General features: G+C 38.5%; 1 protein-coding gene across 1 annotated transcript in view; it reads right to left on the minus strand.

Annotated features, from left to right (window-relative positions):
• Positions 1–659: 659 nt before the first annotated feature.
• LOC125074121 (mucin-12-like) overlaps positions 660–27,766 on the minus strand; it is a 55,537-nt gene continuing 28,430 nt past the window's right edge. The window contains exons 11-29 of the mRNA XM_047685348.1: positions 27,062–27,682; positions 23,371–23,991; positions 20,889–21,509; positions 20,147–20,767; positions 16,461–17,081; positions 15,719–16,339; positions 14,977–15,597; positions 12,531–13,115; positions 11,825–12,409; positions 11,083–11,703; positions 10,341–10,961; positions 7,382–9,820; positions 6,490–7,065; positions 5,091–5,750; positions 4,421–4,996; positions 3,184–3,594; positions 2,483–2,860; positions 1,775–2,068; positions 660–848 (exon numbers count right to left, since the gene is read on the minus strand). Coding sequence (XP_047541304.1) covers positions 801–848; positions 1,775–2,068; positions 2,483–2,860; positions 3,184–3,594; positions 4,421–4,996; positions 5,091–5,750; positions 6,490–7,065; positions 7,382–9,820; positions 10,341–10,961; positions 11,083–11,703; positions 11,825–12,409; positions 12,531–13,115; positions 14,977–15,597; positions 15,719–16,339; positions 16,461–17,081; positions 20,147–20,767; positions 20,889–21,509; positions 23,371–23,991; positions 27,062–27,682 — 12,141 coding nt within the window. The 3' untranslated portion in view covers positions 660–800. The remainder of the gene's footprint in view (positions 849–1,774; positions 2,069–2,482; positions 2,861–3,183; positions 3,595–4,420; positions 4,997–5,090; positions 5,751–6,489; positions 7,066–7,381; positions 9,821–10,340; positions 10,962–11,082; positions 11,704–11,824; positions 12,410–12,530; positions 13,116–14,976; positions 15,598–15,718; positions 16,340–16,460; positions 17,082–20,146; positions 20,768–20,888; positions 21,510–23,370; positions 23,992–27,061; positions 27,683–27,766) is intronic.

Genomic DNA, 27,766 nt, shown 5'->3' on the forward strand with positions numbered 1-27,766 from the left:
TTGCCTAGAAACATTTGTAACTGTTCTTTTTTTTCTTTTAAAACATTTATGTGTCTTCCTAATATTTGCATGCTGTATCTGCCTTAAAAGTTAATGCATTTAGAATTAAGCTACACTGTATTTCTTTTTACCCAATATTGTATTCATGTAATTATCACTGGTGGATCTTAAATAAATAAATAAATAAATAAATGTGGGATAAATAAAAAAAATATTAAAATTGTAAAAATAATTTATTTCATAAAAAACTTATTTATTTTCAACTGACTAAATATCTGTTTAGGTACGTTTTTTTTATAAAATGAAAATAAATATATATAATAAATAATTCACACAGCCTTTATTAATACTTGAAGTTTTCTATTAATACCTATTTATTTTTAAGTATTTCGCTTGCAATGGTTATGTAACGAAATTGTAACTATCAGAACTATAACAAATAAAATTAAATAAAATCATTCTTAATGAATAATAAAAGTTGAAATAAAACTTTCCACTTCAATCTTTGAGTAACAATGACAAAAAAAATATATAAACAAGATAGCGGCTTTTTTACCCGCCAAAATTTAACTTGTAACTGTCATAATTATTCCTTGAAGCATTCAATATCGTTTTTAATTAAAAAATGATAATTTAATATTAATAAATAAATAAAATGACGACACAATTTCGTAACATGTTTTTTTTACCATTGCAGAAATAACTTTGTCATTGTTAAATGACATTTCTTGATTTTTATTTTTTCAATTTGTATTTATTTTAAGGCCGTATATCAATTGTCCGTTTTCAAATCCAGTCTTTTAAGATTTCGATGCGGTGCAGCCATGGTCTGATATTACGACGCAATTCTGAAAATATATAATTATTTATATTACAGCATTCAAATATGACGTGTAACATCTTAGTTCCTATTAATATTATATCTGAGGGCTTCTTGTTATTTACGAAATCAGTCCTACAAATTGCAGAAAAGCGAGAGGAAATGTTAATTACATTTCCTCTCGCTTTTACTCGCTATTACGTAAGACGATTTAGGGGGTGGAGGGGGGTTGATCGTGTTTTATTTTTTTCTTGATAGTTCTTATGTCACAAATATACGCAAAGTTAAGATTTGAAAAACCGCGGGCAATCGCGAGAGTTCCAAGGTGCGCTCGGATGCGTATGGGTACAGCGCTGCCCGCATTTCGTCTCCCGGGAACTCCCCCCTTGTGATCTAGACGTCATTTGTTAATATTGTCATTTGTAAAAATCGTTTTACGTAATAAATTGAATGACCCCGAAGATACATTTCATATCACACGATACATTTCACGAATATGTTACATATTTAATGTAAATTTTCGTCAAGTCTAAAATGCAACCAAAAAATAAATAACGAACACTTGACAACTTTTTAAACAAATAATACATAACGCCAACCATGTCGTTCAAATTACATTGCAACTATAAACAAAATATTATCAACACATTAAGATACTTTAGACTATTCAAACCGCAAAACTCCAATTACAACAAAAAAAAAAAAACAATTTTGACATTAAATTGCCGCGTCATCATCAGACCATTGAATAATTGACTATGGATTCGCGACAAAATGGCGTTTTAATTTTAAGTGGGAATCGGAACTTTGGAAGTAAAAATTACAGTGGATATTAACAATTAAATAGTATTCTATAATAAATAAAGAGCTATAAGTAAAGCGCATTCCAATACGTAAGTCTAAGGTTTGTTTATCTTCGATTCGAATAGAATAATGATTGAAAATCGTACTAACCTTTGCCACAGGATCAAATTCAAACCCTTCACTGCAATACAAGGGTATTGATATACCAGAGGTACATATATAGAACTTGTTACAGTTCTCCGGATCCGGGACGTTTCCAAACACCCCCGGGGGACAAATATCTGGTGTTGTTATTGTGTCTTCTGATGTAGTTTCAACATTTACTGTTGTTTGAGAGTTTTCATTCATTTTGTGGTCTGTCGTTACCACCAAGTTCTCGGTGTGATCTTCTGATGGTATACCTCTTGACGCGAAGCATCCGTTTTCGGATATTATCACGCATTTCTGGAATTAAAACAACGAATGTTTTATCGATTTGTTTTCACAATTCAGTTAATATATTTGGTCTTATCTGAAAACAATTTTAGTTGCAAATAACACGTTTAAATATTTACTGAAAATATAATTATAACATTTCGAGGAATATTGTTAACTTGATGATGGAGCTTTATGAAAGCTACCACCTCTTCATCACATATACTACCCCGCCAAGTACTACTTCAGGCACAAGGGGTATTTCATTTTAGCCCCTAAAATGGCGACGGATTGCCGATGCAAAGGATGGCTTTCTTGCATCCACCATCCACAATGTCTATGGACGTTATGGTTGAAATTTCTTGCATCAGTAGTAGTGAACACTTACCATTAGATGTATCTTTTGCCAGGCTGTTAACTTATTTAAAATGAAATAAAACCTACCTGAACATTTGAGTCGAATTCGAAGCCTTTTCCACAATATAATGGAATGGCCGTACCACCGGTACACATGTAGAACTTGTCGCATCTGACAGGGTCAGGTACGTTACCGAAGACATTAGGTGGACAAATACTAGCTGTTGTTACTTCGATCGGAGAAGAAGTCGTTTCTAAACGTTCTGCATCTAATGTTGTTATTTCTGCAGATTCTGAAGTAGCTTTATCATTGTCTCCGATAACTATATCAGATATTGTTGTTGATAAATCTGCATTTGTTGTAACTTCTGGTTGTTCTGTCTCTTGTTCTGTTGTTTGTGATTCAGTGGGAGTCCATAAGCCTTTCGATGCATAGCAGCCATCTTCTGTTATAGGCACACAACGCTAAAAACATAATTACAAATTAAGGAACACATTTAATGCATATTATAGTTTAGACACGTATGTTATAAATTACAACTAGCTACCGTTCCGGACCAGTTGTCACGAGCTCAATAAGTTTTGTTTTTTTCCAGCTAAGAAAGTTGAAATTCAGGGCTCTCTTCTACTATAGTATGCATATTTTATACATATAAAACTTGAATTACTCTGTACATTGAAAGCCACATAAAAGTTTAGTTTACAAAATTTAAGCTTACAAATCGCGGTTAGTGACTTTTTTTTACTATGTAAAGATACAGTTACAAAAATTAAATGGTTCAAATTACCTGAGCGTTTATATCGAATTCAAATCCAGCACCACAATAGAGTGCAATGGGATGCCCAACGGTGCAATGGAAGAACCTGTCGCATCTTTCTGGGTCAGGAATAATACCAGAGAAATTAGGGGGGCATACATTTATCGTTGTAGTTTCTATAAGCTCTGTTGTTATTTGACCATTTTCTCCTGTTGTTGGTATTAAAACAGATGTTGATTCTTGATCGCCAGGCTTATTGTTAATCGTAGAAGTATCAGTAATATCTTTTTCTTCTGGTGTGTGGTCTGCATCTACTTCACCTGATGTAGTGTCTTCATTGATTGTGGATTGAACAGAAATATCGGTGTGATCATTTGATTCTGTTGGTGTCCACTTGCCCTTCGAAGCGAAACATCCATCTCCAGATATCACAACACATTGCTGAAATAAATCGATGTTATAAATATTAATTTATAGACTGGTAAATCTGTTAACAAATTGGGTTGAACAGTTCGGAAAACGGTTTCAGAAATCACAACGCATTGGTGAAAAAAAGATCAACTAAAAATAAATAAAGACATATGAAAATTAAAGGAGTTACTTATACAGCGCTCTTTTTGAGAAATATCCCTATCAGATTCACTTTTTTGTAATTACTATAAAATACACCAATCGTTCTCAAAACAAGTATGCATCAAACATGATTTATAAAAATAACCAAAAACGCAGCTCTTGATAAACTTGTTTCATTTTCTTTGGTATATGAATATTTTTTTTCGATACCTTAAGTTTATCAGTCGTGCGACAAACGAATCAATCTTCCGAAAATTGCCAGGTGTCAGTATTGCCAATATTTGAACAACTAATTAAAATTGACAAGAATAAGGAAGATTGGGAACACGCACAGAAGAGATATCGTGTCTCGTAATTACTTGTCTTAAGTGCTTTCATTGATGAACGACACATAGTATATTTGTGAGTAGTAATTATGACTTTAATATTACCATATAAATAAAAGTTTAAATAGTAATTACTTCATCTGTGCAGTAACACAAAATTTTGACTGTTCATTTACAAAGACCATGAAGAAAAGCAGTAAATGGAGGACCCCTTATTTTGAAATAAAAAAAATGATTTTCGTAAAATAAATCAAATCGTTAATTATTTTATTTATCTATTGAAACGTCAAACCAATGTATAAAAAAGATTTAAATTAATAAAATGTATATCTAATTTACGATAACAATTTTAAATAAAATTTACTTACCCCAACTGCTGGATCAAATTCGTAGCCTTCGGTGCAAGGTAAAAGTGTTGGTATTCCAGCCATACACATATAATATACATCACAAAGTTCTGGATGTGGAACATTTCCAAACACTCCAGGAGAACAAATATTGGGTGGAGTTGTCACTTCCGTTACAATAGTGGTACCTGACTCTCCCGTGGTGGTTTCAATGGAATCATCAGTTGTACCAGTCACTCCCAATGTAGTGTCGACAGAAACACCAGGAGTGCCAGTCCCTCCTGTGGTTGATTCAACAGAGTCTGCAGTGGTGCTAGTCATGCCTGTGGTTGATTCACCAGAGTCTGCAGTGGTGCCAGTCTCTCCCGTGGTTGTTTCGATAGAGTCATCAGTAGTACCAGTCACTCCCATCGTAGTGCCATCAGAGTCTGCTGTACTACCAGATCCTTCTGTTGTTGTGTCAATCGGGTCTTCAGTTGCTGTCTGTGATATGTCTGTTGTTATATGTGATGATTCTGTTGTTGTCGGATTTTGTTCTGTAGGGGTCCACATACCCTTAGATGCGAAACAGCCATTTTCTGATATAACAACGCATTGCTGAAAGTAATGATTAGAAATTACTAAAGTGATTTAAAATTTCTTAGGTTGTTAATATATTTATTAGCTATCAATTAAAATATGAAGTTCTTACCCCTTCTGCTGGATCAAATTCATAGCCTTCAGTGCAAGGTAAAAGTGTTGGTATTCCGGCCATACACATATAATATACATCACAAAGTTCTGGATGTGGAACATTTCCAAACACTCCAGGAGGACAAATATTGGGTGGAGTGGTCACTTCCGTGACAACAGTGGTACCAGTGACTCCAGTTGTTGTTTCAATAGTATCTACAGTAGAACCAGACACTCCCGTGGTTGTACCAATAGAGTCATCAGTGGTACCAGTTCCTCCGATTGTAGTGTCGACAGAAACACCAGTAGTGCCAGTTCCTCCTGTGGTTGATTCACTAGAGTCTGCAGTGGTGCCAGTTTCTCCCGTGGTTGTTTCAATAGAGTCATCAGTAGTACCAGTCACTCCCATTGTAGTGTCTCCAGAGTCTGCTGTACTACCAGATCCTGCTGTGGTTGTTTCTATAGGGTCATCAGTGGTGCCAGTTACTCCCATTGTAGTGTCACCAGAATCTGCTGTACTATCAGATCCTCCAGTGGTTGTTTCTATAGGGTCATCAGTTGCTGTCTGTGATATGTCTGTTGTTATATGTGATGATTCTGTTGTTGTCGGATGTTGTTCTGTAGGGGTCCACATACCCTTAGATGCGAAACAGCCATTTTCGGATATAACAACGCATTGCTGAAAGTAATGATTAGAAATTACTAAAGTGATTTAAAATTTATTAAGTTAACGATATCTTCTCAATGCATTGCGCGATTTTAATTAAGCGATAGAAGTTGGAAGCAATCGCACAAGGGTCGATTTTATGAAATATGTAACTTCAAAGATTAATATAAAAAGTTGACAAAATAATTTATTAATTTAAATGTTTGTATGTAAGCTGTAACCATCATAATACAATATGTTCTATAATAATTACTACATTATATCATACTAATTTCGCGAGGCTTAATTGACATTCCTGTTTAAGCCCTTTTGTTTCTTATTAAGCCCCGTTGAATTTGACGCGATGATTACAAGAGAACTCTTGGAATGGCTTTAGTTCGGTGGAAACGAGGATGGGCCATAAGTTAGGACGCTATATGCGTTGATATAATAACCACGTCTCATATCAGGGAAACAATGTTAAAGGTCAGAGCCGTCGCGGAAGAAGCAGAAGCGGACAACGATGCAAGTATTCACTGCTTATTCCATTTTATGCGTTTGTTTCTTTTGCAATTGAAATACTAAGTGCAGTGATCGAACGAGAATCTACATTAAAGTTTTACTTCACACGGTCATGACTTGTACAAAAGTTTTACTTTCATTTTTAATCGTAATCGTATATTTAAAGCCTGATTAAATTAAAGCCTGACTGTAAGTATTTTTTTATAACTATATTAATTGTTAATTGTCAATTAAAATAAATACTGCATACCCCTACTGCTGGATCAAATTCGTAGCCTTCGGTGCAAGGTAAAAGTGTTGGTATTCCGGCCATACACATATAATATACATCACAAAGTTCTGGATGTGGAACATTTCCAAACACTCCAGGAGGACAAATATTGGGTGGAGTGGTCACTTCCGTGACAACAGTGGTACCAGTGACTCCAGTTGTTGTTTCAATAGTATCTACAGTAGAACCAGACACTCCCGTGGTTGTATCAATAGAGTCAACAGTGGTACCAGTTGCTCCGATTGTAGTGTCGACAGAAACACCAGTAGTGCCAGTTCCTCCTGTGGTTGATTCACTAGAGACTGCAGTGGTGCCAGTTTCTCCCGTGGTTGTTTCAATAGAATCATCAGTAGTACCAGTCACTCCCATTGTAGTGTCTCCAGAGTCTGCTGTACTACCAGATCCTGCTGTGGTTGTTTCTATAGGGTCATCAGTTGTTGTTCGTGAAGTGTCTGTTGTTATATGTGACGATTCTGTTGTTGTTGGATGTTGTTCTGTAGGGGTCCACATACCCTTAGATGCGAAACAGCCATTTTCTGATATAACAACGCATTGCTGAAAGTAATGATTACAAATTACTAAAATGATTTAAAAATACTCAGATTAACGAAATCTTTTCAATGCATTGCTGGATTTTAATTAGGCAATAGAAATTGGAAGCAATCGCACACGGGTATATTTTAAGAATTTTGTAATTTCAAAGAAAAAGTAAGAAGTATCTAAGTTGATGAATAAGTGGTCTATTTGCTCGTCCGCCTACCGATATCATAAAAAAAAACATAGTATTGCCTTATTACACAATAAGGCCTTAATTTAATTAATTGTTTGTACATATATTTATTAGCTATCAATTAAAATATGAAGTGCTTACCCCTTCTGCTGGATCAAATTCGTAGCCTTCGGTGCAAGGTAAAAGTGTTGGTATTCCGGCCATACACATATAATATACATCACAAAGTTCTGGATGTGGAACATTTCCAAATACTCCAGGAGGACAAATATTGGGTGGGGTTGTCACTTCCGTTACAACAGTGGTACCTGACTCTCCCGTTGTTGTTTCAGCAAAGTCTACAGTGGTTCCAGTCACTCCTGTGGTAGTTTCAGTAGAGTCTACAGTGGTTCCAGTGACTCCAGTCGTTGTTTCAACAGAGTCCACAGTAGTACCAGTTACTCCCGTAGTTGTTTCAGAAGAGTCTACAGTAGTTCCAGTAACTCCTGTGGTTGTTTCAGAAGAGTCTACAGTGGTTCCAGTGACTTCAGTCGTTGCTTCAGCAGAGTCTACAGTAGTTCCAGTTACTCCCGTAGTCGTTTCAGAAGAGTCTACAGTGGTTCCAGTGACTCCAGTCGTTGTTTCAGCAGAGTCTACAGTGGTCCCAGTCACTCCTGTGGTAGTTTCAGCAGAGTCTACAGTGGTTCCAGTCACTCCAGTGGTTGTTTCTGCGGAATCTACAGTCGATCCAGTTACTCCCGTCGTTGTTTCAGCAGAGTCTACGGTGGTTCCAGTCACTCCTGTAGTTGTTTCAGCAGAGTCTATAGTAGTACCAGTGATTCCCGTCGTTGTTTCAACAGAGTCTACAGTAGTTCCAGTTACTTCCGTAGTTGTTTCAGAAGAGTCTACAGTAGTTCCAGTGATTTCAGTTGTTGTTTCAGCAGATTCTGCAGTAGTACCAGTGACTCTCGTCGTTGTTTCAACAGAGTCTACAGTAGTACCAGTTACTCCCGTAGTTGTTTCAGAAGAGTCTACAGTAGTTCCAGTAACTCCTGTGGTTGTTTCAGAAGAGTCTACAGTGGTTCCAGTGACTCCAGTCGTTGCTTCAGCAGAGTCTACAGTAGTTCCAGTTACTCCCGTAGTCGTTTCAGAAGAGTCTACAGTGGTTCCAGTGACTCCAGTCGTTGTTTCAGCAGAGTCTACAGTGGTTCCAGTCACTCCTGTTGTTGTTTCAGCAGAGTCTACAGTGGTTCCAGTCACTCCTGTGGTAGTTTCATCAGAGTCTACAGTGGTTCCAGTGACTCCAGTCGTTGTTTCAACAGAGTCCACAGTAGTACCAGTTACTCCCGTAGTTGTTTCAGAAGAGTCTACAGTAGTTCCAGTAACTCCTGTGGTTGTTTCAGAAGAGTCTACAGTGGTTCCAGTGACTCCAGTCGTTGCTTCAGCAGAGTCTACAGTAGTTCCAGTTACTCCCGTAGTCGTTTCAGAAGAGTCTACAGTGGTTCCAGTGACTCCAGTCGTTGTTTCAGCAGAGTCTACAGTGGTTCCAGTCACTCCTGTTGTTGTTTCAGCAGAGTCTACAGTGGTTCCAGTCACTCCTGTGGTAGTTTCATCAGAGTCTACAGTGGTTCCAGTGACTCCAGTCGTTGTTTCAACAGAGTCCACAGTAGTACCAGTTACTCCCGTAGTTGTTTCAGAAGAGTCTATAGTAGTACCAGTGATTCCCGTCGTTGTTTCAACAGAGTCTACAGTAGTTCCAGTTACTTCCGTAGTTGTTTCAGAAGAGTCTACAGTAGTTCCAGTGATTTCAGTTGTTGTTTCAGCAGATTCTGCAGTAGTACCAGTGACTCTCGTCGTTGTTTCAACAGAGTCTACAGTAGTTCCAGTTACTCCCGTAGTTGTCTCAGAAGAGTCTATGGTGGTTCCAGTGACTCCAGTCGTTGTTTCAACAGAGTCCACAGTAGTACCAGTTACTCCCGTAGTTGTTTCAGAAGAGTCTACAGTGTTTCCAGTCACTTCTGTGGTTGTTTCAGAAGAGTCTACAGTGGTTCCAGTAACTCCAGTCGTTGATTCAGCAGAGTCTACAGTAGTTTCAGTTACTCCAATAGTCGTTTCAGAAGAGTCTACAGTGGTTCCAGTGACTCCAGTCGTTGATTCAGCAGAGTCTACAGTAGTTCCAGTTACTCCAATAGTCGTTTCAGAAGAGTCTACAGTGGTTCCAGTGACTCCAGTCGTTGTTTCAGCAGAGTCTACAGTAGTTCCATATCCCATCGTTGTTTCAGCAGAGTCTACAGTAGTTCCAGTTGCTCCCGTAGTTGTTTCAGCAGAGTCAGCAGTAGTACCACTTACTCCCGTAGTTGTTTCAGAAGAGTCTTCCGTGGTTCCAGTAACTCCCGTGGTTGTTTCAGCAGATTCTACAGTAGTGCCATAGACTCCTGTAGTAGTTTCAATAGAGTCTACAGTCATATTTTCAGTAGACGCAGTTGTACTACCATATTGATCTGTTGTAACTAACATTTCTGTTGTTGACTGGTCTGGTTCTGTGGGCGTCCATTTACCTTGCGAGGCGAAACAACCATTTTCCGATATTACAACGCAAGCCTGTAATATAAAAATAAATATTCATAAATGCAGAGATTACAAGAATCAGTATCTAGAGTATTAAGTGGTATTTGTACAGATTAGATATCAAAGTCCGTGCAAATACTTCCTCTCGCTTAAATATGCTTGTGCTCAGAGGTATAGAAACATTATTTGAAGTAAAATTGATGGTATAAGATTCAAGCCTTTTTAGACATTTACGGGCTGATAATTTTATTTTACCGAAAATTATGAGCGACCACGTGAGCTATCATTTACGTTCATGCGTCATATTTTTTTGAATGTTTCTAGTGGTAATAGGTATGCTTTTGCTGGTCAGAGGCTTGGTACTAGTATATATTGGTGAGTAAACCTAATTGTTAGTTATTCTAATACCGGTATAATCAATACTTTGAATTGATTTTGATCTATTAAAAAGATGAAGTGAGCCAGTAGAAGTAGATTCACATGTGGTATTAAATCTTAATTATTATGTTTGGGAATGAATGGAGAGTATACTAAAGTTGAAACATAAACTCACGTTTCTCTCTGGATCGAATTCATATCCCTCACTACACCAAATTAGTGTCGGATTGCCCATAACGCAGACGTAATATGCGTCACAATGATCAGGATGGGGCACAAAGCCAATATCTCCAGGTGGACATTCTATATTAATCGGTGTAGTTGTGTCAATGGATTCTGTTGTAGTTGCTAAATTTTCTGTTGTAGGATCAACAGCAATTGTTGTTTTATCCGTATCTGACTCTGTTGTAGGTCCCAAATTATTTGTTGTCGTTTCTATAGCAATTGTCGTTGGGTCAGAGTCAGATTCTGTTGTTATTTGATTAGTTGTAGTTTCTACTGTGGGTTCAGTAATTTCACGTGTTGTAGTAGTTTCAACAGGAGGCGCTGTAGTTTCTTGTTCGGTTGTAGTTTCTTGAACTGTTGTTGTTGTCTCTGATGGGGTTGTTCGAATATACTCTGTCGTTGTCTCTTCAGGTAGTGCCGTCGTTTCTCTCGGAGTAGTGTCATCGGATTCTGTTGTACTACCGTAGTTATCAGTCGTAAGTGTCGTTTCTGTTGTTGACTGGTCCGGTACGGTTGGAGTCCATTTACCTTGCGAGGCGAAACAACCATTTTCCGATATTTCAACGCAAGCCTGTAATATAAAATTAAAGATGAAGTGAGCCAGTAGAAGTAGATTCACAGGTGGTATAAAATCTTAATTATTATCTTTGGGAATGAATGGAGAGTACAATAAACTTGAAACATAAACTCACGTTTCTCTCTGGATCGAACTCATATCCCTCACTACACCAAATTAGTGTCGGATTGCCCATAACGCAGACGTAATATGCGTCACAATGATCAGGATGGGGCACAAAGCCAATATCTCCAGGTGGACATTCTATATTAATCGGTGTAGTTGTGTCAATGGATTCTGTTGTAGTTGCTAAATTTTCTGTTGTAGGATCAACAGCAATTGTTGTTTTATCCGTATCTGACTCTGTTGTAGGTCCCAAATTATTTGTTGTCGTTTCTATAGCAATTGTCGTTGGGTCAGAGTCAGATTCTGTTGTTATTTGATTAGTTGTAGTTTCTACTGTGGGTTCAGTAATTTCACGTGTTGTAGTAGTTTCAACAGGAGGCGCTGTAGTTTCTTGTTCGGTTGTAGTTTCTTGAACTGTTGTTGTTGTCTCTGATGGGGTTGTTCGAATATACTCTGTCGTTGTCTCTTCAGGTAGTGCCGTCGTTTCTCTCGGAGTAGTGTCATCGGATTCTGTTGTACTACCGTAGTTATCAGTCGTAAGTGTCGTTTCTGTTGTTGACTGGTCCGGTACGGTTGGAGTCCATTTACCTTGAGAGGCGAAACAACCATTTTCCGATATTTCAACGCAAGCCTGTAATATAAAAATAAAGATGAAGTGAGCCAGTAGAAGTAGATTCACAGGTGGTATAAAATCTTAATTATTATGTTTGGGAATGAATGGAGAGTACAATAAACTTGAAACATAAACTCACGTTTCTCTCTGGATCGAACTCATATCCCTCACTACACCAAATTAGTGTCGGATTGCCCATAACGCAGACGTAATATGCGTCACAATGATCAGGATGGGGCACAAAGCCAATATCTCCAGGTGGACATTCTATATTAATCGGTGTAGTTGTGTCAATGGATTCTGTTGTAGTTGCTAAATTTTCTGTTGTAGGATCAACAGCAATTGTTGTTTTATCCGTATCTGACTCTGTTGTAGGTCCCAAATTATTTGTTGTCGTTTCTATAGCAATTGTCGTTGGGTCAGAGTCAGATTCTGTTGTTATTTGATTAGTTGTAGTTTCTACTGTGGGTTCAGTAATTTCACGTGTTGTTGTAGTTTCAACAGGAGGCGCTGTAGTTTCTTGTTCGGTTGTAGTTTCTTGAACTGATGTCGTTGTCTCTTCAGGTAGTACCGTCGTTTCTCTCGGAGTAGTTTCATCGGATTCTGTTGTACTACCGTAGTTATCAGTCGTAAGTGTCGTTTCTGTTGTTGACAGGTCCGGTACTGTTGGAGTCCATTTACCTTGCGATGCGAAACAACCATTTTCCGATATTTCAACGCAAGCCTGTAATTTAAAAATAAAGATGAAGTGAGCCAATAGAAGTAGATTCACATGTGGTATTAAATCTTAATTATTATGTTTGGGAATGAATGGAGAGTATACTAAAGTTGAAACATAAACTCACGTTTCTCTCTGGATCGAATTCATATCCCTCACTACACCAAATTAGTGTCGGATTGCCCATAACGCAGACGTAATATGCGTCACAATGATCAGGATGGGGCACAAAGCCAATATCTCCAGGTGGACATTCTATATTAATCGGTGTAGTTGTGTCAATGGATTCTGTTGTAGTTGCTAAATTTTCTGTTGTAGGATCAACAGCAATTGTTGTTTTATCCGTATCTGACTCTGTTGTAGGTCCCAAATTATTTGTTGTCGTTTCTATAGCAATTGTCGTTGGGTCAGAGTCAGATTCTGTTGTTATTTGATTAGTTGTAGTTTCTACTGTGGGTTCAGTAATTTCACGTGTTGTTGTAGTTTCAACAGGAGGCGCTGTAGTTTCTTGTTCGGTTGTAGTTTCTTGAACTGATGTCGTTGTCTCTTCAGGTAGTACCGTCGTTTCTCTCGGAGTAGTTTCATCGGATTCTGTTGTACTACCGTAGTTATCAGTCGTAAGTGTCGTTTCTGTTGTTGACTGGTCCGGTACGGTTGGAGTCCATTTACCTTGCGAGGCGAAACAACCATTTTCCGATATTTCAACGCAAGCCTGTAATTTAAAAATAAAAATGAAGTAAGCCACTGGACAGCCCTAGAGGCCAGAAGGAACTCTACCGAATTACGAAAGAGAGAGAAAGACGATCGAGAGATATAACACATATCAAATGCATGAAAGATGAGGCTGGTAAGGTGTTATGTAGAGATGAGGAAATAAAAGAGCGATGGAAGATTTATTTTGAAAAGCTTATGAATGAAGAGAATGACTGGAATGGTATTCTCCAAGAGGCACAAGTAAATAAGGGATTAGTAAGAGAAATAAGCATGGATGAGATAATGACAGCAGTCAAAAGTATGAAAAATGGGAAGGCTTTGGGTCCAGATGACATACCAGTTGAAGTATGGAAGGTGTTAAAGACTGACGGATGTATGTGGTTGACTTTATTCTTCAATAAGTTGTTGCATGAAGAAACCATTCCTCAAGAATGGTGCAGTAGTTCGCTAGTGCCCATCTTCAAAAATAAAGGGGATATACAGGATTGCAACAACTATAGAGGGATAAAGCTCATGTCACATACTATGAAAATATGGGAGAAGGTAATAGAGAGAAGATTGCGAGAAGAGAGTGAAATTGCCCAAAATCAGTTTGGGTTTATGTCAGGTCGAGGGACAATGGACGCTATTTTTGCACTCCGCCAATTGTGCGAGAAGTACAGACGTGCTCACAAGAATCTGCACATGGTATTCATTGATCTCGAGAAAGCCTATGATAGGGTGCCTCGTGAAGTGTTATGGTGGGCATTGAAAGAGAAAGGTTTGCCTGGGAAGTATGTGGAGTTAGTCCGTGCTATGTACAGGGGATCCTGTACCTACGTCCGATCGTCTGCCGGCAACACCGACCAGTTCAGTGTGGCTGTAGGGTTGCACCAAGGGTCGGCTCTAAGTCCTTACCTCTTCCTGCTGATTATAGACGCTCTAACGGTGAACATACAGGAGGAGGCACCCCGGTGCATGCTTTTTGCCGACGACATTGTATTGGTTGGTGAAGATGGACCTGAGATCCAGAACAGACTGGAAGATTGGCAACAGAAACTGGAGAATGTTGGCTTGAAAATCAGTAGAACGAAGACTGAATACATGTTCTGCGATTTCGGCGGTCTCTCCGGTCCTGAAGCCATAGCGCTTGATGGCGTAGCCCTTCCAGTCTGCTCCGACTTCCGGTATCTCGGTTCACTCATTCAAGGCGATGGCGAAATAGATCGAACGGTAAAGCACAGTATTAACACAGGGTGGATGAAATGGCGGCAGGTTACGGGAACAATTTGTGACCCCCGTATTCCCCTTAGACTTAAGGGGAAGATCTATAAGACCATGATCAGACCTGCTATTCTATATGGATCAGAGTGTTGGGCTATAAAAGGGATGACTGAAAGACAATTGCATGTCGCGGAGATGAGAATGCTGAGAGCAATGTGTGGTGTTACGCGAATGGATAGAGTAAGGAATGAGTACATAAGAGGAAGTTTGAAAGTGGTACCGGTAACCGAGAAGCTATCTGGAAACCGGCTGTCTTGGTATGGGCATGTTATGCGGAGGAATGAGGACCATGTTGTGAGAAAGGTTTTGAGTATGGATGTGGATAGATATAGAGGTAGGGGACGACCCAAGAAACGATGGATGGATTGTGTGAAAGACGATATGGTTAGAAAGAATGTTACTTGTGAGATGACGTCTGACAGAGAAGTATGGAAGAAGAAGACATGCTGCGCCGACCCCAAGTAAAATTGGGATAAGGGCAGGAGGATGGAAAGATGAAGTAAGCCAATAGAAGTAGATTCACATGTGGTATTAAATCTTAATTATTATGTTTGGGAATGAATGGAGAGTATACTAAAGTTGAAACATAAACTCACGTTTCTCTCTGGATCGAATTCATATCCCTCACTACACCAAATTAGTGTCGGATTGCCCATAACGCAGACGTAATATGCGTCACAATGATCAGGATGGGGCACAAAGCCAATATCTCCAGGTGGACATTCTATATTAATCGGTGTAGTTGTGTCAATGGATTCTGTTGTAGTTGCTAAATTTTCTGTTGTAGGATCAACAGCAATTGTTGTTTTATCCGTATCTGACTCTGTTGTAGGTCCCAAATTATTTGTTGTCGTTTCTATAGCAATTGTCGTTGGGTCAGAGTCAGATTCTGTTGTTATTTGATTAGTTGTAGTTTCTACTGTGGGTTCAGTAATTTCACGTGTTGTAGTAGTTTCAACAGAAGGCGCTGTAGTTTCTTGTTCGGTTGTAGTTTCTTGAACTGTTGTTGTTGTCTCTGATGGGGTTGTTCGAATATACTCTGTCGTTGTCTCTTCAGGTAGTGCCGTCGTTTCTCTCGGAGTAGTGTCATCGGATTCTGTTGTACTACCGTAGTTATCAGTCGTAAGTGTCGTTTCTGTTGTTGACTGGTCCGGTACGGTTGGAGTCCATTTACCTTGAGAGGCGAAACAACCATTTTCCGATATTTCAACGCAAGCCTGTAATATAAAATTAAAGATGAAGTGAGCCAGTAGAAGTAGATTCACAGGTGGTATAAAATCTTAATTATTATGTTTGGGAATGAATGGAGAGTACAATAAACTTGAAACATAAACTCACGTTTCTCTCTGGATCGAACTCATATCCCTCACTACACCAAATTAGTGTCGGATTGCCCATAACGCAGACGTAATATGCGTCGCAATGATCGGGATGGGGCACAAAGCCAATATCTCCAGGTGGACATTCTATATTATTCGGTGTAGTTGTGTCAATGGATTCTGTTGTAGTTGCTAAATTTTCTGTTGTAGGATCAACAGCAATTGTTGTTTTATCCGTATCTGACTCTGTTGTAGGTCCCAAATTATTTGTTGTCGTTTCTATAGCAATTGTCGTTGGGTCAGAGTCAGATTCTGTTGTTATTTGATTAGTTGTAGTTTCTACTGTGGGTTCAGTAATTTCACGTGTTGTAGTAGTTTCAACAGGAGGCGCTGTAGTTTCTTGTTCGGTTGTAGTTTCTTGAACTGTTGTTGTTGTCTCTGATGGGGTTGTTCGAATATACTCTGTCGTTGTCTCTTCAGGTAGTGCCGTCGTTTCTCTCGGAGTAGTGTCATCGGATTCTGTTGTACTACCGTAGTTATCAGTCGTAAGTGTCGTTTCTGTTGTTGACTGGTCCGGTACGGTTGGAGTCCATTTACCTTGCGAGGCGAAACAACCATTTTCCGATATTTCAACGCAAGCCTGTAATATAAAATTAAAGATGAAGTGAGCCAGTAGAAGTAGATTCACAGGTGGTATAAAATCTTAATTATTATCTTTGGGAATGAATGGAGAGTACAATAAACTTGAAACATAAACTCACGTTTCTCTCTGGATCGAACTCATATCCCTCACTACACCAAATTAGTGTCGGATTGCCCATAACGCAGACGTAATATGCGTCACAATGATCAGGATGGGGCACAAAGCCAATATCTCCAGGTGGACATTCTATATTAATCGGTGTAGTTGTGTCAATGGATTCTGTTGTAGTTGCTAAATTTTCTGTTGTAGGATCAACAGCAATTGTTGTTTTATCCGTATCTGACTCTGTTGTAGGTCCCAAATTATTTGTTGTCGTTTCTATAGCAATTGTCGTTGGGTCAGAGTCAGATTCTGTTGTTATTTGATTAGTTGTAGTTTCTACTGTGGGTTCAGTAATTTCACGTGTTGTAGTAGTTTCAACAGGAGGCGCTGTAGTTTCTTGTTCGGTTGTAGTTTCTTGAACTGTTGTTGTTGTCTCTGATGGGGTTGTTCGAATATACTCTGTCGTTGTCTCTTCAGGTAGTACCGTCGTTTCTCTCGGAGTAGTTTCATCGGATTCTGTTGTACTACCGTAGTTATCAGTCGTAAGTGTCGTTTCTGTTGTTGACTGGTCTGGAACTGTTGGAGTCCATTTACCTTGCGAGGCGAAACAACCGTTTTCTGATATTTCAACGCAGGCCTGTAATATAAAAATAAATATTCATAAATATAGAGATTACAAGAATCAGTATCTAGAGCAGTGATTCCCAAAGTGGTCCAGGTGGACCCCCAGGGATCCACGGGAGACTTGCTGGGGGTCTACGTAGGCGTGAATAAAAAATAGGGGTCCATAAGATGTTAATGGGGGTCCACGAAAATTTATCTGCTTTTGATAGTAAAAAAATGTAAGCATAGTTTTTAAAAGAGCTTACCTACATTGTTTTAAGTACCTAACTAAGTAAGGCAAGCGACTGTTACTTGTCCAAACTTGTTTATTAGATATTACTTACAATTTCGTGTGCAGACTTGCAAAGCGCTATCCGCCCGACAATGCTTAATGCTTGTTCAGACATGAACTTGATCGCCACTATAAATACTTGATGCCAAAGGCAATCTCATTTATTTGTAACCGGAATTTCGAAAATAAGGTGTGAGAAAATTTATATCAGTGTTTGCTAATGCCGGAGATAAGTAAGTACCTACCTTTTTTTTGTTATAGTACTTAGATATTTTGTTTACGTGTACTAGTCGGTCGATCACAACTGCTTGTATAGATAGGTAACTTAGTAACTTACAGATATTTTAATTGTCCTCTTTCGATTTGAAGACACGAGAGAAGCAACACCTCTCCAAAAAGGCCGAATAAGCAATATTGCAGAGCAATTAATTTTGTAATTAATTAAATGTAATTAATCAATAATAACTACTAATTTTATAAAACAGTAATTTCACAATCATTTAAAATTCATTTTGATGTAACTATTTTATCAAAACTATTCCTTTTCGGAAAGAGCGACCGGTGCGCGGGTGACGGGAAAAGGGCGGGGCTTGAGCTTCGATGCCAGTTTGTGACGTTTTAACAATGAAGCCGCAAACAAAATATACGCAAATATACGGAGCGCGTGAACTCATTGATTCGATGAAATGTTAGTTATCGTTTTTATGGACAATTTTGGGATTTCGACTTTTATTTTTTCCTACACAAATATGATCAGTATTCGATACTGAGTACACCAATTTTTATTTGTACTATTAAAAATTAGTGGTAAATTAGGTACTTTAAAATTGATACCGTTTTGTGAAAACGTCTGTATTTGTCTTAGCGGCTTATTAGTTGGTCCCTTTACAAGACGTAATTCTATTTCCGCGTGCTGACAAAGGCTGCGGTGTGATACGTATATTCAGAAAAAAACTTGGTTACTAAAACTTTTTTTTTTACCAGATAAGGTAACTGATACGAGACATGGCTACAGCAAAGAAAAAATTTCGACAATATAGTGTCGATTATTTGAAATATGGTTTTGTTCCATCAGAGGCAGACAAACAATTGCCCATGTGCCTATTATGCAACAAAGTTTTGAGCAATGACTCTATGAAACCATCAAAGCTCGAAGATCATCTAAAAAGGTGTCATACTGATAAAATAAGTAAAGATTTAGAATATTTTCAAACATTGAAAAAAATATATGAAAAGAGACCCACCATGAACAGTATGTTCGCTTAAACATCTCAAAGTAACAATGATGGCTTGCATCTTAAAATATTTTTTATAGCAAAATCTGGAAAACCGCACACTATCGTAGAACAATTAATTTTACCCGCTGTTGAAGAGGCTTTAAAAACTGTTTTGCACAAATGTCCATTTGACGTACTAAAAAGAATTCCATTAAGTAACAATACTGTACAACAACGCATTGATGAAATGAGCTCTGATATCGAAAGTTTTTGTGCCATCACCTGCAAAAAACTCATTTTTCTATACAACTGGACGAGTCAACGTTACCCGGTAATGCAGCATTATTATTGGCATATGTCCGATTTATTATGGAGGAAGAAATTCACGAATAATTGCTATTTGCCAGAACTTTGGAGACTGACACTAAAGGCGAATCAATATTTAATGTCCTGAGTAATTTTTTTACGGAAAAATCGATTTCATTTACAAACATTATTTCAGTGGTAGAAGACGGAGCTCCTGCAATGGTCGGGCGATATCGTGGGCTTATAAGTCATCTCAAAAGAATTATACCAGGACTTACAGCTATTCATTGCGTAATCCACCGACAACATCTTGTGGCAAAACATTTAAGCGACAGGTTGAACCAATCTCTTCATTTTGAAATAAAAGCTGTCAACAAAATCAGAAGCAATGCATGAATACGCGTTTATTTGCTCAATTGTGCGACGAAAATGATGAAGACTTCCAACGACTGCTCTTACATACTGAAATACGCTGGTTGTCGAAAGGTACATGCTTAACGAGATTCGACTCTGTTTTCGATTCCGTATTCTAGTTCCTAGAAAGTATAGAACCAGATTTAAAAGAAAACTTGATCAAATTCAAGACAGACATTGCATATTTGCTTAAAAAAATTAATGATATTAACTTGCAGTTACAAGGTGACAGCCTGAATTTAATAAAAACAAAGGGGATAATTTCGGCTTTTCTTAGGAAATTGAAATTTATGAAGCAAAACATTAGTCGGCGCGAATTCTCTCAATTTCCAAACTTGTCGCAGGTAGAATGTATTGATGAAGATATCCATACCTACAGTCAACATTTAAGTGCCTTGCATGATGACTTCAAAACCAGGTTTGAAGATATGCTGACGATGGATATACCACCATGGATCATAAATCCATTTGATGAAACGGAAGTGGCCAGCGTTGTATTACAAGAGGAGCTGCTCAAGATAAGCACCAATGAGAAGCTGAAGGTGAAATTAAAAAAAGGCTACCGAACATTTTGGCTGCAAGCAGAAATACCCGAAAATATCCTGGACTATGGGAAATTGCAAGGAAATTCTAATATCTTTTCCCTAGTCATACCTTGTCGAAAGGAGTTTTAGTGCCGTTACAAACCTCTTAACAAAAAAAGGAGCAAATTACACATAACAGAGCGGGGTATTTGCGGTTATTGCTCACAAAAATAAAGCCAAACATTGATTGATTGATCAAGTAGATAGACATGTGGTATAAAATCTTAATTAAGTATTATGTTTGGGAATGAATGGAGAGTATACTAAAGTTGAAACATAAACTCACGTTTCTCTCTGGATCGAATTCATATCCCTCACTACACCAAATTAGTGTCGGATTGCCCATAACGCAGACGTAATATGCGTCACAATGATCGGGATGGGGCACAAAGCCAATATTTCCAGGTGGACATTCTATATTAATCGGTGTAGTTGTGTCAATGGATTCTGTTGTAGTTGCTAAATTTTCTGTTGTAGGATCAACAGCAATTGTTGTTTTATCCGTATGTGACTCTGTTGTAGGTGCCAAATTACTTGTTGTCGTTTCTATAGCAATTGTCGTTGGGTCAGAGTCAGATTCTGTTGTTATTTGATTAGTTGTAGTTTCTACTGTGGGTTCAGTAATTTCACGTGTTGTTGTAGTTTCAACAGGAGGCGCTGTAGTTTCTTGTTCGGTTGTAGTTTCTTGAACTGTTGTTGTTGTCTCTGATGGGGTTGTTCGAATATACTCTGTCGTTGTCTCTTCAGGTAGTGCCGTCGTTTCTCTCGGAGTAGTGTCATCGGATTCTGTTGTACTACCGTAGTTATCAGTCGTAAGTGTGGTTTCTGTTGTTGACTGGTCCGGTACGGTTGGAGTCCATTTACCTTGAGAGGCGAAACAACCATTTTCCGATATTTCAACGCAAGCCTGTAATATAAAATTAAAGATGAAGTGAGCCAGTAGAAGTAGATTCACAGGTGGTATAAAATCTTAATTATTATGTTTGGGAATGAATGGAGAGTACAATAAACTTGAAACATAAACTCACGTTTCTCTCTGGATCGAACTCATATCCCTCACTACACCAAATTAGTGTCGGATTGCCCATAACGCAGACGTAATATGCGTCACAATGATCAGGATGGGGCACAAAGCCAATATTTCCAGGTGGACATTCTATATTAATCGGTGTAGTTGTGTCAATGGATTCTGTTGTAGTTGCTAAATTTTCTGTTGTAGGATCAACAGCAATTGTTGTTTTATCCGTATCTGACTCTGTTGTAGGTCCCAAATTATTTGTTGTCGTTTCTATAGCAATTGTCGTTGGGTCAGAGTCAGATTCTGTTGTTATTTGATTAGTTGTAGTTTCTACTGTGGGTTCAGTAATTTCACGTGTTGTTGTAGTTTCAACAGGAGGCGCTGTAGTTTCTTGTTCGGTTGTAGTTTCTTGAACTGATGTTGTTGTCTCTGATGGGGTTGTTCGAATATACTCTGTCGTTGTCTCTTCAGGTAGTACCGTCGTTTCTCTCGGAGTAGAATCATCGGATTCTGTTGTACTACCGTATTTATCAGTCGTAAGTGTCGTTTCTGTTGTTGACAGGTCCGGTACTGTTGGAGTCCATTTACCTTGCGATGCGAAACAACCATTTTCCGATATTTCAACGCAAGCCTGTAATTTAAAAATAAAGATGAAGTAAGCCACTGGACAGCCCTAGAGGCCAGAAGGAACTCTACCGAATTACGAAAGAGAGAGAAAGACGATCGAGAGATATAACACATATCAAATGCATGAAAGATGAGGCTGGTAAGGTGTTATGTAGAGATGAGGAAATAAAAGAGCGATGGAAGATTTATTTTGAAAAGCTTATGAATGAAGAGAATGACTGGAATGGTATTCTTCAAGAGGCACAAGTAAATAAGGGATTAGTAAGAGAAATAAGCATGGATGAGATAATGACAGCAGTCAAAAGTATGAAAAATGGGAAGGCTTTGGGTCCAGATGACATACCAGTTGAAGTATGGAAGGTGTTAAAGACTGACGGATGTATGTGGTTGACTTTATTCTTCAATAAGTTGTTGCATGAAGAAACCATTCCTCAAGAATGGTGCAGTAGTTCGCTAGTGCTCATCTTCAAAAATAAAGGGGATATACAGGATTGCAACAACTATAGAGGGATAAAGCTCATGTCACATACTATGAAAATATGGGAGAAGGTAATAGAGAGAAGATTGCGAGAAGAGAGTGAAATTGCCCAAAATCAGTTTGGGTTTATGTCAGGTCGAGGGACAATGGACGCTATTTTTGCACTCCGCCAATTGTGCGAGAAGTACAGACGTGCTCACAAGAATCTGCACATGGTATTCATTGATCTCGAGAAAGCCTATGATAGGGTGCCTCGTGAAGTGTTATGGTGGGCATTGAAAGAGAAAGGTTTGCCTGGGAAGTATGTGGAGTTAGTCCGTGCTATGTACAGGGGATCCTGTACCTACGTCCGATCGTCTGCCGGCAACACCGACCAGTTCAGTGTGGCTGTAGGGTTGCACCAAGGGTCGGCTCTAAGTCCTTACCTCTTCCTGCTGATTATAGACGCTCTAACGGTGAACATACAGGAGGAGGCACCCTGGTGCATGCTTTTTGCCGACGACATTGTATTGGTTGGTGAAGATGGACCTGAGATCCAGAACAGACTGGAAGATTGGCAACAGAAACTGGAGAATGTTGGCTTGAAAATCAGTAGAACGAAGACTGAATACATGTTCTGCGATTTCGGCGGTCTCTCCGGTCCTGAAGCCATAGCGCTTGATGGCGTAGCCCTTCCAGTCTGCTCCGACTTCCGGTATCTCGGTTCACTCATTCAAGGCGATGGCGAAATAGATCGAACGGTAAAGCACAGTATTAACACAGGGTGGATGAAATGGCGGCAGGTTACGGGAACAATTTGTGACCCCCGTATTCCCCTTAGACTTAAGGGGAAGATCTATAAGACCATGATCAGACCTGCTATTCTATATGGATCAGAGTGTTGGGCTATAAAAGGGATGACTGAAAGACAATTGCATGTCGCGGAGATGAGAATGCTGAGAGCAATGTGTGGTGTTACGCGAATGGATAGAGTAAGGAATGAGTACATAAGAGGAAGTTTGAAAGTGGTACCGGTAACCGAGAAGCTATCTGGAAACCGGCTGTCTTGGTATGGGCATGTTATGCGGAGGAATGAGGACCATGTTGTGAGAAAGGTTTTGAGTATGGATGTGGATGGATATAGAGGTAGGGGACGACCCAAGAAACGATGGATGGATTGTGTGAAAGACGATATGGTTAGAAAGAATGTTACTTGTGAGATGACGTCTGACAGAGAAGTATGGAAGAAGAAGACATGCTGCGCCGACCCCAAGTAAAATTGGGATAAGGGCAGGAGGATGGAAAGATGAAGTAAGCCAATAGAAGTAGATTCACATGTGGTATTAAATCTTAATTATTATGTTTGGGAATGAATTGAGAGTATACTAAAGTTGAAACATAAACTCACGTTTCTCTCTGGATCGAATTCATATCCCTCACTACACCAAATTAGTGTCGGATTGCCCATAACGCAGACGTAATATGCGTCACAATGATCGGGATGGGGCACAAAGCCAATATCTCCAGGTGGACATTCTATATTAATCGGTGTAGTTGTGTCAATGGATTCTGTTGTAGTTGCTAAATTTTCTGTTGTAGAATCAACAGCAATTGTTGTTTTATCCGTATCTGACTCTGTTGTAGGTCCCAAATTATTTGTTGTCGTTTCTATAGCAATGGTCGTTGGGTCATAGTCAGATTCTGTTGTTATTTGATTAGTTGTAGTTTCTACTGTGGGTTCAGTAATTTCACGTGTTGTAGTAGTTTCAACAGGAGGCGCTGTAGTTTCTTGTTCGGTTGTAGTTTCTTGAACTGTTGTTGTTGTCTCTGATGGGGTTGTTCGAATATACTCTGTCGTTGTCTCTTCAGGTAGTGCCGTCGTTTCTCTCGGAGTAGTTTCATCGGATTCTGTTGTACTACCGTAGTTATCAGTCGTAAGTGTCGTTTCTGTTGTTGACTGGTCTGGAACTGTTGGAGTCCATTTACCTTGCGAGGCGAAACAACCGTTTTCTGATATTTCAACGCAGGCCTGTAATATAAAAATAAATATTCATAAATATAGAGATTACAAGAATCAGTATCTAGAGCAGTGATTCCCAAAGTGGTCCAGGTGGACCCCCAGGGATCCACGGGAGACTTGCTGGGGGTCTACGTAGGCGTGAATAAAAAATAGGGGTCCATAAGATGTTAATGGGGGTCCACGAAAATTTATCTGCTTTTGATAGTAAAGAGGAAAAATGTAAGCATAGTTTTTAAAAGAGCTTACCTACATTGTTTTAAGTACCTAACTAAGTAAGGCAAGCGACTGTTACTTGTCCAAACTTGTTTATTAGATATTACTTACAATTTCGTGTGCAGACTTGCAAAGCGCTATCCGCCCGACAATGCTTAATGCTTGTTCAGACATGAACTTGATCGCCACTATAAATACTTGATGCCAAAGGCAATCTCATTTATTTGTAACCGGAATTTCGAAAATAAGGTGTGAGAAAATTTATATCAGTGTTTGCTAATGCCGGAGATAAGTAAGTACCTACCTTTTTTTTGTTATAGTACTTAGATATTTTGTTTACGTGTACTAGTCGGTCGATCACAACTGCTTGTATAGATAGGTAACTTAGTAACTTACAGATATTTTAATTGTCCTCTTTCGATTTGAAGACACGAGAGAAGCCACACCTCTCCAAAAAGGCCGAATAAGCAATATTGCAGAGCAATTAATTTTGTAATTAATTAAATGTAATTAATCAATAATAACTACTAATTTTATAAAACAGTAATTTCACAATCATTTAAAATTCATTTTGATGTAACTATTTTATCAAAACTATTCCTTTTCGGAAAGAGCGACCGGTGCGCGGGTGACGGGAAAAGGGCGGGGCTTGAGCTTCGATGCCAGCTTGTGACGTTTTAACAATGAAGCCGCAAACAAAATATACGCAAATATACGGAGCGCGTGAACTCATTGATTCGATGAAATGTTAGTTATCGTTTTTATGGACAATTTTGGGATTTCGACTTTTATTTTTTCCTACACAAATATGATCAGTATTCGATACTGAGTACACCAATTTTTATTTGTACTATTAAAAATTAGTGGTAAATTAGGTACTTTAAAATTGATACCGTTTTGTGAAAACGTCTGTATTTGTCTTAGCGGCTTATTAGTTGGTCCCTTTACAAGACGTAATTCTATTTCCGCGTGCTGACAAAGGCTGCGGTGTGATACGTATATTCAGAAAAAAACTTGGTTACTAAAACTTTTTTTTTTACCAGATAAGGTAACTGATACGAGACATGGCTACAGCAAAGAAAAAATTTCGACAATATAGTGTCGATTATTTGAAATATGGTTTTGTTCCATCAGAGGCAGACAAACAATTGCCCATGTGCCTATTATGCAACAAAGTTTTGAGCAATGACTCTATGAAACCATCAAAGCTCGAAGATCATCTAAAAAGGTGTCATACTGATAAAATAAGTAAAGATTTAGAATATTTTCAAACATTGAAAAAAATATATGAAAAGAGACCCACCATGAACAGTATGTTCGCTTAAACATCTCAAAGTAACAATGATGGCTTGCATCTTAAAATATTTTTTATAGCAAAATCTGGAAAACCGCACACTATCGTAGAACAATTAATTTTACCCGCTGTTGAAGAGGCTTTAAAAACTGTTTTGCACAAATGTCCATTTGACGTACTAAAAAGAATTCCATTAAGTAACAATACTGTACAACAACGCATTGATGAAATGAGCTCTGATATCGAAAGTTTTTGTGCCATCACCTGCAAAAAACTCATTTTTCTATACAACTGGACGAGTCAACGTTACCCGGTAATGCAGCATTATTATTGGCATATGTCCGATTTATTATGGAGGAAGAAATTCACGAATAATTGCTATTTGCCAGAACTTTGGAGACTGACACTAAAGGCGAATCAATATTTAATGTCCTGAGTAATTTTTTTACGGAAAAATCGATTTCATTTACAAACATTATTTCAGTGGTAGAAGACGGAGCTCCTGCAATGGTCGGGCGATATCGTGGGCTTATAAGTCATCTCAAAAGAATTATACCAGGACTTACAGCTATTCATTGCGTAATCCACCGACAACATCTTGTGGCAAAACATTTAAGCGACAGGTTGAACCAATCTCTTCATTTTGAAATAAAAGCTGTCAACAAAATCAGAAGCAATGCATGAATACGCGTTTATTTGCTCAATTGTGCGACGAAAATGATGAAGACTTCCAACGACTGCTCTTACATACTGAAATACGCTGGTTGTCGAAAGGTACATGCTTAACGAGATTCGACTCTGTTTTCGATTCCGTATTCTAGTTCCTAGAAAGTATAGAACCAGATTTAAAAGAAAACTTGATCAAATTCAAGACAGACATTGCATATTTGCCTAAAAAAGTGAATGATATTAACTTGCAGTTACAAGGTTTCAGCCTGAATTTAATAAAAACAAAGGGGATAATTTCGGCTTTTCTTTGGAAATTGAAATTTATGAAACAAAACATTAGTCGGCGCGAATTCTCTCAATTTCCAAACTTGTCGCAGGTAGAATGTATTGATGAAGATATCCATACCTACAGTCAACATTTAAGTGCCTTGCATGATGACTTCAAAACCAGGTTTGAAGATATGCTGACGATGGATATACCACCATGGATCATAAATCCATTTGATGAATCGGAAGTGGCCAGCGTTGTATTACAAGAGGAGCTGCTCAAGCTAAGCACCAATGAGAAGCTGAAGGTGAAATTAAAAAAAGGCTACCGAACATTTTGGATGCAAGCAGAAATACCCGAAAATATCCTGGACTATGGGAAATTGCAAGGAAATTCTAATATCTTTTCCCTAGTCATACCTTGTCGAAAGGAGTTTTAGTGCCGTTACAAACCTCTTAACAAAAAAAGGAGCAAATTACACATAACAGAGCGGGGTATTTGCGGTTATTGCTCACAAAAATAAAGCCAAACATTGATTGATTGATCAAGTAGATTCACATGTGGTATAAAATCTTAATTAAGTATTATGTTTGGGAATGAATGGAGAGTATACTAAACTTGAAACATAAACTCACGTTTCTCTCTGGATCGAACTCATATCCCTCACTACACCAAATTAGTGTCGGATTGCCCATAACGCAGACGTAATATGCGTCACAATGATCAGGATGGGGCACAAAGCCAATATCTCCAGGTGGACATTCTATATTAATCGGTGTAGTTGTGTCAATGGATTCTGTTGTAGTTGCTAAATTTTCTGTTGTAGGATCAACAGCAATTGTTGTTTTATCCGTATCTGACTCTGTTGTAGGTGCCAAATTATTTGTTGTCGTTTCTATAGCAATTGTCGTTGGGTCAGAGTCAGATTCTGTTGTTATTTGATTAGTTGTAGTTTCTACTGTGGGTTCAGTAATTTCACGTGTTGTAGTAGTTTCAACAGGAGGCGCTGTAGTTTCTTGTTCGGTTGTAGTTTCTTGAACTGTTGTTGTTGTCTCTGATGGGGTTGTTCGAATATACTCTGTCGTTGTCTCTTCAGGTAGTGCCGTCGTTTCTCTCGGAGTAGTTTCATCGGATTCTGTTGTACTACCGTAGTTATCAGTCGTAAGTGTGGTTTCTGTTGTTGACTGGTCCGGTACGGTTGGAGTCCATTTACCTTGCGAGGCGAAACAACCATTTTCCGATATTTCAACGCAAGCCTGTAATATAAAATTAAAGATGAAGTGAGCCAGTAGAAGTAGATTCACAGGTGGTATAAAATCTTAATTATTATGTTTGGGAAT

The sequence above is a fragment of the Vanessa atalanta genome, chromosome 27, assembly GCF_905147765.1.
Source record: "Vanessa atalanta chromosome 27, ilVanAtal1.2, whole genome shotgun sequence".
Taxonomy (NCBI): Eukaryota; Metazoa; Arthropoda; class Insecta; order Lepidoptera; family Nymphalidae; genus Vanessa; species Vanessa atalanta.